Raw genomic sequence first — 13,886 nt, 5'->3', positions numbered from 1 at the left:
GATGTAGTTGCAATGAAATGCCGGGACACCTGCACCCCGATGTTTCTAGCAGCAATGTCCACAATAGCCAAACTGTGGAAGGAGCCTCGGTGTCCATCGAAAGATGGATGGATAAAGTAGATGTGGAGTATGTATACAATGGAATATTCCTCAGCCATTAGAAATGACAAATACCCACCATTTGCTTCAACGTGGATGGAACTGGAGGGTATGATGCTGAGTGAAATGAGACAATTGGAGAAGGACAAACATTATATGGACTCATTCATTTGGGGAATATAAATAATAGTGAAAGGGAATAGAAGGGAAGGGAGAAGAAATGGGTAGGAAATATCAGAAAGGGAGACAGAACATAAAGAACTCTGGGAATTCCTAACTCTGGGAATCAAACTAGGGGTGGTGGAAGAGGAGGAGGGCGGGAGGTGGGGGTGAATGGGTGACGGGCACTGAGGGGGGCACTTGACAGGATGAGCACTGGGTGTTATTCTGTATGTTGGCAAATTGAACACCAATAAAAAATAAATTTATTATTAAAATAGATAGATAGATAGATAAATAAATAAATAATAAATAAATAAATAAATAAATAAATAAATAAATAAATAAATTGAACAGGGACAAACTTACCACATGGTCATCAAAGCCAAGTAGAAAGGAGTAAACTACTTGTACACATCCATATAATCATACATATTCCCTAGATGTGGACTCTTTTGCATAGCTAACATATAATTATAATCTACTAAACATTATTGACTCTTATATTCTAGAGTTTAAACATATGTAAAATAAAGAGATTAAAGTCACCATTTATAGTGGTAATTAAAATTTCTAAAACTGTAATATATTTTTACAGATTTATAGGAGAATCAAAAAGTGGGGAATGATTCACTCTACTTTGAGGATCCAGTGGAGCTCTGGGAAAGTTTCTTGGATATTTTGCACACTTCTTTTCTTTCTTTTTTTTTAAGATTTTATTTATTTATTTATGAGAGACACACACAGAGTGAGAGGCAGAGACACAGGCAGAGGGAGACTCAGGTTCCCTGTGGGGACCCTGATGTGAAACTCGATCTCAGGACCCCAGGATCACGACCTGAGCTGGAGGCAGAGACCCAATCACTGAGCCAGCAGGCATCCCAGCAAGGACTGGTTTTATACTTGTTTTGCTTCTCTTTAATTTCTCTATGCCTTAATGTGATGTTACTGTAACAATAATACCCACTTCATTGTTTAGTTAGGAGTATGAAGAGATCTTACACATTCACACATAATAAATACACTGGGCAATTATTATTAAATGCACTCTTGCAAATTATAGTTTCCATTAATAGTTTGTAATAATCAAATAATCAAATCTCTATAGAAAATCTCTCTTTTTCTCTCTCTCTTTTTCTCCTTCCTTCCCATTTCTCTGTCTCTACCATGTGCACAAATACGCACCTACACACGCAGATATGTGTGGAATAAATAAAGGTAATTACAAAGAATAAGAGAAAATAAAATCTAAGATGCAAATTTAATCTGACAAATCAGATACATTTTTATACCAACCTGATAATGAAGAGAAATATTCCCAGTAAGAATGCAGAAGTGAAAAGCAAATGCTACATAAGATATGATAAACAGGGCAGCCCTGGTGGCTTAGCTGTTTAGCGCCTCCTTCTGCCTGGAGCATGATCCTGGAGATCAGGGATGGAGTCCCCTCGGGCTTCCTGCATGGAACCTGCTTCTAACCTCTGCCTCTGCTGTGTCTCTGCCTCTCTCTCTCTGTGTCTCATGAATAAATAAATAAGATCTTAAAAAATCTGATAAACAATGTTTACGAGACAAGAGAGAACCTGAAAGTCCACAAGAGAAGTTTCCCTTAAATGGTTGCCTTAGAGAAATTAAAAAAAAAAAAAAAGAAGAACCAATTAAGAAGTATTCTCTACGAACAACCCTAGGGGCAAGTAGCTCTCTAGAGGAAGAGAATTTTGTATTAATAGCAGATTTTTACAATTTTGCTATTCCTCAAACTCAAGTTATTTTTAAAGTGTCTTGGGATCAAATAACACAATTGGCTTTGGGTTTGCATCACGTTAAACTTGGTGATGATGTCACTCAATCTGCATGAGGCAATCTTGTGTGCTGCAGTCCACAGTCTTGTGCCACTGGGCTTTTTCAGTGAAAGATGAAATAAGTTATCATTCCCTACAACGAAAACTATAGCATATCAAAGCATAAAAAACATATCTGCATCACATCATTTTATGCAAGGGAAAATAAGAAAATTAATAATAGCAACAGTAAAGCATATATTAGATTTAGCATGTGCTAATTTAACTTAATTCTCATAACTACATCTTGAGATCATTACTATAAATATTTACAGACAAAAAACTTAGAGCCCAGAGAGTTTCAACGACTTCTCAAGGTTACACTTCTAATCAATCAGGGACTGGATTTCTGAATCCAGGCATTTGTTCCAGTTTGGACTGCTATTCATCTCATCCTATTACCCAAAAGTAAATATTAATTGTGAGGATAAAAATTTCAATTTTTGATCCACAATGACTCAGAGTTTACAATACTGATATTACAGTGATGATCACAACAGAAATGGATTCTTCTCACATGGAACTTAATGTACAGTGAGACAACACTCTTAGAGTAATTAGAAAAATAATTGCTTCTGTGCAAAAGAAAAATGTATTCTCCAACAGAGAAATAGATAAAAGGCGCAAAAAAGAATTGAAATAATTCAAATGCCCGAGGAGTGTGTTGTAATCTTGGACTTCACTAATACTCAAGAATATTTAAACTTTATTTTTTTTCACTTTGCTAGTTTTTTATTTATTTATTTTTTAATAATAAATTTATTTTTATTGGTGTTCACTTTGCCAACATACAGAATAACACCCAGTGTTCATCCCATCAAGTGCCCCCCTCAGTGTCCGTCACCCATTCACCCCCACCCCCCACCCTCCTCCCCTTCCACCACCCCTAGTTCGATTCCCAGAGTTAAGAGTCTTTATGTTCTGTCTCCCTTTCTGATATTTCCTACCCATTTCTTCTCCCTTCCCTTCTATTCCCTTTCACTATTATTTATATTCCCCAAATGAATGAGACCATACAATGTTTGTCCTTCTCCAACTGACTTACTTCACTCAGCATAATACCTTCCAGTTCTATCCACGTCGAAGCAAATGGTGGGTATTTGTCATTTCTAATGGCTGAGGAATATTCCATTGTATACATAGACCACAGCTTCTTCATCCATTCATCTTTCGATGGACACCGAGGCTCCTTCCACAGTTTGGCTATTGTGGACATTGCTGCTAGAAACATCGGGGTGCAGGTGTCTCGGCGTTTCATTGCATCTGTATCTTTGGGGTAAATCCCCAGCAGTGCAATTGCTGCGTCGCAGGGCAGGTCTATTTTTAACTCTTTGAGGAACCTCCACACAGTTTTCCAGAGTGGCTGCACCAGTTCCCATTCCCACCCACAGTGTAAGAGGGTTCCCTTTCCTCTGCATCCTCTCCAACATTTAAACTTTAATAATAAGGAAAATTACTGGCTTTCAGGTAGACTAAGTTTTATACTGTCTGCCAAGATACAGCTATGTTGGGAAAGGATTTCTGCTGTTGAAGATGTAGGTAATTTGAAGTTATAAAATTAAAATTAAATGTAGTGAAACTGGAAATAATGTAGTACAATAACAGAGCCCACAATATTAAACCATATAATATTATAAATGATATCATCATGTTGGTTATTTTATGTGACAATTACAAAAAAATATTCCCAAAGAAAATTCCTAAGAACTCCTGGAAAGTACAATCAAGTTGACTACTCTGAAACACACACACACACAACACATAAATATACATACACACATATGTACACTTGTGTAACATATACGTATATGTGTATGCAGATAAACACATACAGTGCATGCATAAATCTGCTTTCTTTGTGAAAAACATAGCCTTATCTTTTAATGTTCTTATAAACTATTGGTAAACAAAGAAAATGAACAGGACTTAAATCCTGAAAAGGCAGATTACAGATTTTGAGCATTCACAATGAAATTTAACATTTTGTGCCTTTAAATCCTTCTTATCCTTCATATAAAAGCAATTTGAAGCTAAGGCAATAGTATTATAGAAAAACAGGGATGCCTGGGTGGCTCAGCAGTTTGGCAAATGCCTTTGGCCCGAGGTGTGATCCTGGAGTCCCAGGATCGAGTCCCACGTCAGGCTCCTTGCATGGAGCCTGCTTCTCCCTCTGCCTGTCTCTCTCTCTCTCTCTCTCATAAATAAATAAATAAAATCTTAAAAAAAAGAAAAACAAAGGATAGAGCATAAAGAGCATGTGTTACTTATGAATGATGATGTGTTCATTTCAAAGTCAGATATGAAACAAGGTACATAGAAATGTGCTACAACTACTAAGGGTTCTGCTACTAACTGCCACCAAACACAACTGTACTTTTTAAAAAGCATAAAAGAACAAACTTATCTACATCTCCTCCAATTTTCTAAAGATAACTTATCAAAATATATTTATGAAAAAAAATTCCAAGTTCCAAAACATCACTGAGATTCTGTGATCACCTTCTGATAGTTATTGTAGTAAAAGACATAAAATGGATCTTAGATGGATACCATAGGACATCAAGTATGTTCACATACAAATGAAGTTTATTGAATTAACTACTATATATTTGGAAGGTAAACACTCATCCAAGATACAGTTATATCAATTCCCACTGCTTACACATATTTTATATCATATTTTACATAAAATATTCCATTCTCAGCTGTACTGTCTCCAGTTATAACAATGCCTCATGGTGAAATCATATTCAATGGAACCATTTTAAAATAATAACATGTAATCTCAAACCAACATCTATTCTAGATTCAAGAAGACACCATTACAGTGTTTTAAAATCATACCCAAAACACTGATGTGTTAAATATTCAAAAGCAAGGAGCAAACATTCCCAGTCACAAAATAACCTACTGAACTTGACGTTATGTGGAAGGGAAAGAGTGGATGCTATTGTCAGCACAAGTCATCATCTCAGAGCTCATAGGCCAAGAAAGTCAGGTCTACAAAATACTTCCCTTACCTTCGTGCCACTACTCCTTTCTCATTTATGTATTCCCTGTCACTTTATTGAAAACATAAGTAACAACTCTTCTCAGAATAATTTGAAAAAAAATGGTAAATTTACACTCTCCTTCAAACTATGGTGTCATCATACATTTGAAGTTTCTATTTTACTTAGTTAAAAAAGTTCTACTGACTGCTCTGCTCATGGCCTCCTTTACATCTTTGTTCCTGAGACTGTAGATCATGGGGTTCAACATAGGAATTACTGTGGTGTAAAACACAGCCACCATCTTGCCCTGTTCCACAGACTCTTCTGTCGGACTTCTGAGATACATGAAGAAGAGGGTTCCATAGAATATGGTGACAGCTGTCAAGTGGGAGCCACATGTGGAAAAGGCTTTCTTTCTTCCTTCTGCTGAGCGCATCCTTAGGATGGCGATGAGGATGAAAATGTAGGAGATGATAATGACTAGTAGAGAATAAGAGAAGTTGAGCCCTGCCAATGTGCGCATGGTGTATTCTTTGATGAAGGTCCCTGCACAGGCCATTTTGATGAGAGCTGGATCTGCACAGTAGAAGTGGTTGATCTCTACGTTCCCACAAAAGTATAGACCATGGGTCCACAGTGTGGAGATCAGACTAATGAAGAAGCCATATATGTAAGGAAAAGAGATCAGTCGAATACAGATGGTCCTTGACATTCGGCTGCTGTAGAGCAGAGGGTTGCCAATCGCCATGTATCTGTCAAAGGCCATTACGGCAAGGATGAACACCTCCACGTGGACAAAGGCAATGAAGAAAAAACACTGCACTATACAGCCAGTGTAGGAAATGGTTTTGATCTCAGCCACCAGATTTTCTAACATCTTCGGTGTGACATTAGAGGAGAACCACACATCGGCAAAAGATAAGTGGCTGAGGAAGAAGTACATGGGACTGTTGAGCTGGGGACTGATCCTGATTAGAATGATCATGCCAATGTTCCCGACCAGCGTGATAGTGTAGACCAGTAAGAACACCGCAAAGAAAAGGACTTGCAGTTCAGGACGACTGGTTAATCCCAAAAGAATGAATTCTGTTACATCAGTAAAATTGAGCATTTTCTTAAATCTGATCCAGAGGAAGATGCATGTTATCTAACCAAATAAACAGAAATCAGAAAATACACCGACCAAATAGAGCCATTCATCATATATAATGACATTTCCTAATCAATTCTTTCAATTCCTCAGCTAGTTTTCTTTTTGTTTTTCCTCTATTCTTTCTCATACATATTTTCTTAGCAGTATCTCTTTCTTTCATACATGTAATTCTACATAAACTTTTTTACAGAAAAAAATAGGAAAATAATATTTCACAAATACCCTGACAGAACTTGCAATAGTTATTCTTGTCTACACAAAAATTTCAGAAGGTAGGCAGCCAGGTTGGCTCAGTCAGTTAAGCATCTGACTCCTGAATCTGACTCAGATCATGATCTCTGGGTCTTGAGATCAAGCCCTGCATTGGGGTCCACAATGGGAGTGGAGCCTGCTCTAGATTCTCTTTCACTTTGCGCCTTCCTGACTCTGTCTCTTAAAAAAAAAAAATTAAAAAGGAGAATGTTCTTGCTGTCTCTTGAAAAGGAAAGACCTTTTACCACCAGCCCCACATTTTAAAAAGTGCATATGTTTTAATTATTCAATAGATTTATAGAGTTTCAAAGGTCTTTAATACATTATAAATTTATTCAAAACCACAAAGAAATGCTATTTCATCATTAGAAAGTTCAATATCCATTTATGAAACTTGCCTATTGAACTGTTTATCATAAAAATGATTAAATAAAAAAAATTAAAAATGATTAAATAAAACTATATAAAATGGTATAGTGCAAACCAATTATTCTTATGCAAAAAAGGAAAAATCTTTTAAAGCATCACATTGAATTAGAGAGTTTTAAAACTTTTAAAAAATCTTTTAAACTTTAAACTTTAAAAGTTTAACATCTTGAAATTTGACTATTGAGAACTGAATCATTGCCTGCCATTTGTCCACATTGTAAACAAGTCCAATAAAAATAAATTCAAGCATCATTTCCTCTTGTTAGACTATTCTTCTCCCTTGGTCTTGAAGCATTAACAGATTCTATGGCAGTCCATTTCTTCCTTTCTTTCTGTCTTAGAACTTTGTATAAAATAATAACAATGAAACAGTGAGGGCTTATTATATTCTTCTATCGATATTTAAGTTTACATCAATGACATTTCTAAAACATAAGGACATTTTTGAGGGGTTGTGAAGAAGGTTCTTTTTAGTTTTGGGCAGTATCAAATAAAATGGCTAGATTTGTGGAATCTGGATACCATTTAGCACATTCAGTATTCTACTCACAATCTACTATTTATGAGTCAAGAGATTGCAAAACTGATCATTGGTTATTTATAAATCATGTTGTATGTGCCAGCAAAGCACAAGTTAGAAAAGCATCATCATCATCACTTTTATATTTATTGATTCACTTCTTCATTTATATAGTTAATATTTCCACCAAAAAAATCACTGGTTTCTCTTATCCATCATAAGTTCTTATGTCCAACTCATTTCTTGTCAAAAAGACACCTAACTGTTCTTACCTATTATCATCTGAGATCTGGCCTGCTTTCTTTATTCCTCAGGATTTATCTCTTAGTTTTCCCACTATCTCTGTGCCTCCCACTGCTCATCTTCTGGTAGAAATTTATGTGATAGATAACAGATGGAAATGGGAAAATCAAGACATGGCTTTCATCCTTCTCTAGACTATTGGTAGTGACTGAGGCAAAGAGATAGAGATCGCAGTATAGGTCCTCTCTGCCAAAATAGTCCATTCAGAGAGGTGTTACTTCATCTAATCATGGATTTGAAAAAAGAGAAAAGAAGACATTGTCAACTCATTTGAGATCCTCTTTGCTCTGAGGGGTCTACATAATTCATTTGCTTTCTTCTGAATAATTTACCATTCTCCACATATTTAGGCAAGAAATCTTTTTATGTTTTCAGTCTACTCTATCTAAGCACCCCTTTAGAAACATTTTGTACAAGTTCATTGGTTTTAGATGATTAATAAACTATATGAGTAATATGTAACAAGAGTATTTTTAACTGCTTCCTTTTCACTCATGGCAAATGTGCTCAAGACATAGAAGAAAAAGATAAATGATATTAGGAAGTGAGGAATGATTCAGTGAATAAGTCACGCCTAATAAGCTGAATCTCTAGCTCCAAGAAGGTCTCAATTTTAGTAGCTGTTTCATGACAAATTTGGATAGGGGAGCAAAATGAACTTCAAATTCTCAATACTAAGGACATCCATCTACGTCTGTGACCAGCTCAGTCTGTGGTGAGATATCTGTAGCGTGAGTAAATGACATCCAGTTTGCCCAGAAATTTCTTGGTTTAGGAATGAAAGTTTTGCATCCTTGGAAACACCTCCATCTTAGGCAAACAGAAAATTGTTACCCTTGGAAATGTGTGGGCTCATAATGAACCTGCCAGGATCTTACAGATGTACTCAGAGTGCTGTTTATAACAAGGCAGAGGACAACAGAGAAATCCCATTCAGAGTGAAATTGTTCTCCCAGGCTATCTCCATGTTCAAACTCCAAAAGTCAAGCAGGTATGTAGAAGGAAGGGACAGAAAAGGACCAGTGAGTTCTAAGCAGTACAGGATCATTTATTAACATCTTCAGGGTAAGTGGGTTTGTAATCTTTGTGCCTGAACATACTGTTGATTTGAGCACAAATGGTAGAACTGTGTCAAAGTTTTATTCAATGACTGTACATGCATATGAGAGAGAGAGGAAGGTAGGACACAGACAGACACAGAGTAAAGTGAGAGAAATGGAAAATGACACTTGTACTAGCAGAGAAATGTCTTTATTAGAGAAAACAGAAATAGAATTATCTATCACTTAGCATGGGGAGGAGTCCTACTATTTGTTGGGTGAGATGGGACATACTTCTGCCATTGAATGATTGCAGTTCTTGGAGTAGGGCATCAGGCCAAAGACCCCAACTACAACTGATGTGCATTGTTGTAGTGAAGCTTCTCATGCCACTTCCTGAAAACCCTTCCCAAGAACATTATCTTCCTGCACAGAATTACAAGGTCACCTGGAAGGCTAACACTTCAGAGGGATTCCATAAAAACACAACACTGTCCTTGTGCATGAACCTACCTGTGCATGAACCTACCTGTACGTGAAAGAATGTTCTCAGAAACATCTCATCTGTCATTATCAATGGATAGGTAATTCAGAAGGATTTATAAGGGTTGAATTTCCCACTATGGGGATCTCTCACTGGAGGGTATAGACAGAAACCTGAAGAGTTCATTAAAATGCTACACATTGCATCATCTATAATGGGAAATGAATCTCAAGAGCAAAATTACTCTCAGCAGGATTACAATTTTTAAAGTAAACAAAAGAAAATGGCTAGAAGAACTTGAGAGTTTACTTTATTCCCCTTTTAAAATGTTTTGTCTGTATCCTGGTGACTGTGTTATGTTTCTTTGTGCTTGAGGAGAGTCCTAGTTTCCTATGTGATATTAATCATGTCTGTATGACATAGTCTTCAAGTAATCTGTACTTCATGAGTTCAATTCTGTGTATTAATAAAGTTCCTTCCATTTTCAGGAAGGATACAACTGTAAAAAAAATTGGAGACTAAAGGATGATACTTGTCATTTGTCATATTCACCTGTTGATGAGCCTCAAGTGAGCTTCTTGCCTGAAAAAAAATTAATTCATTTCTCTAAGACTCAACTAAATTCCCAGATTAGGGATGATAATTTTTAATTGTGTAACACTGTAAAAAAAAAAAAAAAAAAAAGGAATTCTTTGGGCAGCCTGGGTGGCTCAGCAGTAGTTTAGCACGACCTTTGGCCCAGGATGTGATCCAGATCAAGTCCCATGTAGGGTTTTCTGTATGGAGCCTGCTTCTCCCTCTGCCTGTGTTTCTGCCTCTCTCTTTCTCTCTCTCTCTCTCTCTCTCTCTCTCTCTGTGTCTCTCATGAATAAATAAAATCTTTAAAAAAAAGGAATTCCTTGATAAATACTTTTTATCAACAGAAGATGATTTCTAGTAGCTTTCCTCTTCCAGTTTATGGTTTCTACCCATTTAGAGAGAAAATAAATTAAGACATACACTTTTCATTTTTATTTCTTTAATTTAGAGAATTGTTTGCAGGTGTGGTGGGAATAATTTTTAGTTCTCAATATCTATGTTGTAAGGCATGAAATTATATTCCTCCAATTGAGATTCATGAATATTATGAGGCTTCTGTCTTTTAAAGTGGAAAACATTTAAGTCAATTCATTCCTGTCCCTAATAACCATGGTACTGCACGTAAGTTCTACAAGATAAATATACTACAAGGCTTTTGGAAAACACAACAATTCTTGAACGTCATATCAGCATCTATACACATTGACATGCATTCACTTGTTTATGTATCCATTTACTATGTGCCTAAATGCAGTTATAATTAAAAAATAATTATAGTAATACCTGCTCTCAGGGAGATGATATTCTATTGATATATTCTCATTCTTATCTGATGACTCTTCCTTATTTAGACCTCAGCAAATGGGCACCTGGGTAGTCAGTCAGATAAGTGGCCAACTCTTGATTTCAGCACAGGTGATAATCTCAGAGTCCTGCCATTGAGCTCCCATTGGGCTCCACACTCAGCGAGGAAACTGTTTTATATTCTCCTTTTCCCTTTGCCCTCTCAGAATTCTCTCTTTTTCTTTCTGAATAATATAATTAATTGATTAATTAATTAATTAAAATTAACCCTTCATTTGCCAATTTTATCTGCTTTTTTGGCCCTTTAAGAAATTGTGAACAATCTAGAGCTACCGCACTATGCAAGACCACAGAAGTTCTGGGAAGACTGAAGCCATTCCTCCCTAAACATACACTGTAATCATTGTTGGTTGAGGAATTTGTTGCTTCTAACTGTTCAACTGGAACAGAGAAACAGGCTATCCTAGTACTTGGATTCTACACGTCTATCAGAATGTGCGTTATATCCTCCCTCAATCCCCTAAATCCTGTGCAGAGAAGTTGGACAAAGGACAGAGATTCCTTTATTTCCTAGGGAACACACTCTGAAAACTTCTAGTTTGCCTTTTGTCTCTCTCCTTCCTCCAAATTAGAATGTTTTCCTGGATGTTTTAATTAACTCCATTTTCACATTTACTATTTCTTTCCGAATCCTCCCTTCCTCTTCTAATATGTATACGTAACATATAATTGTATATTATTAACCATGATTACCTGACTAGAGTGCTTAATGAGATAAGCTAGAAAGCAAGAATGTTTGAAGCATGTGTAAGTCAACGAGTTTTCAGCTAAGTCATAAATTTTAAGGGTAGAGAATGTGTGCAGGAAACTTGGAGCTGGAGCAGAAAAGTCCAGTCAGTGTTCCATAAACTGATCTTTGCTGACTCAACACAACAATAATTTTAAAAAAGAAAAACCTTAATGAAGCAAACTACTACTACCCACTCTGCCTAACCTAAGGGACTATTGGCCACACATCACATGGCAGCAACCAAAGTGCAGACATGAACGCAAACTGGTGCAGTGTGTTAGCTTGTCAACTCTGACGATGCACAGTGCTGTCCAGTAAATAAGGGAACCACTTTTCTGGCATCAACTTCTCCCATCGTTTCTCCTGTTTACTACACTCCAGGCACATGGCTTTTCCTTCTGTGACTTCAACATGCCAGGCATCATCCTGAAACTTTGTACTCACTAGTGATTCTCCTGCTTATAACTCCCAAAGATCTCCTTGTGTTTGACTTCTTCTGGTCCATGAGGCTTTGAAGTCAATGTTTCATTTTCTCCAAGATTCCTTTCCAAGTCACTGACACATTGGCACAATCCTCACTTCTGATGCTGTCAAGTCATTGTCTCCCAGACTGCCTGGCTTTCCCTTCTTCATAGCACTTACCAACGCCTGAAATATTTTGTTATCTGTTTGTGTGCCTGCTGCAATATCTCCACCTCCACACATAATAAAGCACTTTTTCTCTCTTGTGTACTACTTAATCTCTAATTTGTAGCATTTTGCCCAGTAATAAGTTGAATGGATGAACAACTTAAACCAAGAGTAGCAATCACTATCTCCAGATAACAGCTCTGCAACATATTAGAGAGCAACCAGTGCAGTATTCAACATGAGAACAGAATGTCCCTAAGGACAAAATGTATGAATTATAGATCACCTATCATTCTGTCTCTGTAAAAGGTACTTTATAGTTCTGTGTATGCTTGGCAAAAAAGAATAATTTTTTAAAAAGCAAAAGTAAAAACAACCAGTAACTCTGAAAATCAAATAAATGAACGATGAGAGAATTGCATTCATAGTATTACTCATAGTGTTGGTAATAAGTATTAGCAATGTTCATAGTGCTACTCATATCATTATTCAGGTATTACTAATGATATATTTAGAGTTGTTCTAGCAAATGTCAATTAAAAAATTCAAATATGAGACCCCTGGGTGGCGCAGCGGTTTGGCACCTGCCTTTGGCCCAGGGCGCGATCCTGGAGACCCGGGATCGAATCCCACGTCAGGCTCCCAGTGCATGGAGGCCTGCTTCTCCCTCTGCCTGTGTCTCTGCCTCTCTCTCTCTGTAACTATCATAAATAAATAAAAATTTAAAAAAAAATTCAAATATGACCATATTAGAAACTTGAGGACAAAGCACTAGTGATTCTTGGATATGAATGTAGGGATTGGTAAAAAAAAAAAAAAAAAAAAAAAAAAAATTAATACATTATTTTTAGTAAAAAGATGCCAATCAATCATGCATATATTTGAAAGTAAATAAATAGACATATAAGCTTCTAATTTAAAATGATTTAAGTGAGAAAGACAGCAATAAGAATGTGTTACCTATGGGGAGATAAGATGAGGGGAAAGGGAGACCCGAGTGTATATAAGCCTGTAGTACTATTCAACCTTTAAAACAACATATGCACTTTACATTAGTAATTTTATAATTGCAAAAATATATTTTAACTGAAAACATGCATATATATGCAGAAACAAAAAACTACAAACACAAAATCTCAAATACGATTTTTTGAGAGTTGTGGTGTTTGATTTCTCTATTATATGGATTCATATGTTTGAATTTTATATAACTAAATCGTGTAAGTCAGAAGAGGGTACTTGATGCCATGGAAATAAGCAACTCAACATATGGTAGTACCTTGTAAAAAGAAAGGCACTTGTCATCCATTCTTCACTTCTAGTGTGAGTTGGTGCATGGCATTTTCCCACATGTCCTCACTCAAGAATGCATCTTATAATTTGAATTTTGAATATTGCTGGTCACCAGGGCAAGGCAAAAACAAAACAAAACAAACAAACAAACAAAAAAACACTGAACAATTTCTCACCAACAATTAAATGCTCAACTGAGAAGTGACACATATGAATACTAATCTACCTCATTATCCAAAAAACAATCACACCCTTCCATCTAAACCCAGAACAGAAGAAATGTAATACTACCATGTGCACAAAAGACAAAGAAAGAAAATAAATACTGAGTAAAACGAATGACAAGTACAAATGTAAACTTTTGTAATGAAAATTTTACTTCTGTTTGTATCTTTAAAAAATTATTAAAAGTTTAAAAAATGTAATGTTCCTCTTTGATGTACCATATTTCTCATTCCACTCTGTAACTGGGAAAAGATTTAGAAATATTTGGGGACCAAAACAATAGTGATAGCTT

The 13,886-nt window shown here is 36.2% G+C and overlaps 1 protein-coding gene across 1 annotated transcript; it reads right to left on the bottom strand.

Annotated features, from left to right (window-relative positions):
• Positions 1–5,270: 5,270 nt before the first annotated feature.
• Positions 5,271–6,203, bottom strand: OR5M3C (olfactory receptor family 5 subfamily M member 3C). Its single transcript, NM_001388608.1, is given in 1 exon segment — positions 5,271–6,203. A coding segment is annotated over 1 exon segment (933 nt).
• Positions 6,204–13,886: the final 7,683 nt, after the last annotated feature.

Source organism: Canis lupus, chromosome 18 (genome assembly GCF_011100685.1).
Source record: "Canis lupus familiaris isolate Mischka breed German Shepherd chromosome 18, alternate assembly UU_Cfam_GSD_1.0, whole genome shotgun sequence".
NCBI classification, from domain to species: domain Eukaryota; kingdom Metazoa; phylum Chordata; class Mammalia; order Carnivora; family Canidae; genus Canis; species Canis lupus.
This window is presented reverse-complemented; position numbering and strand designations above follow the sequence as displayed.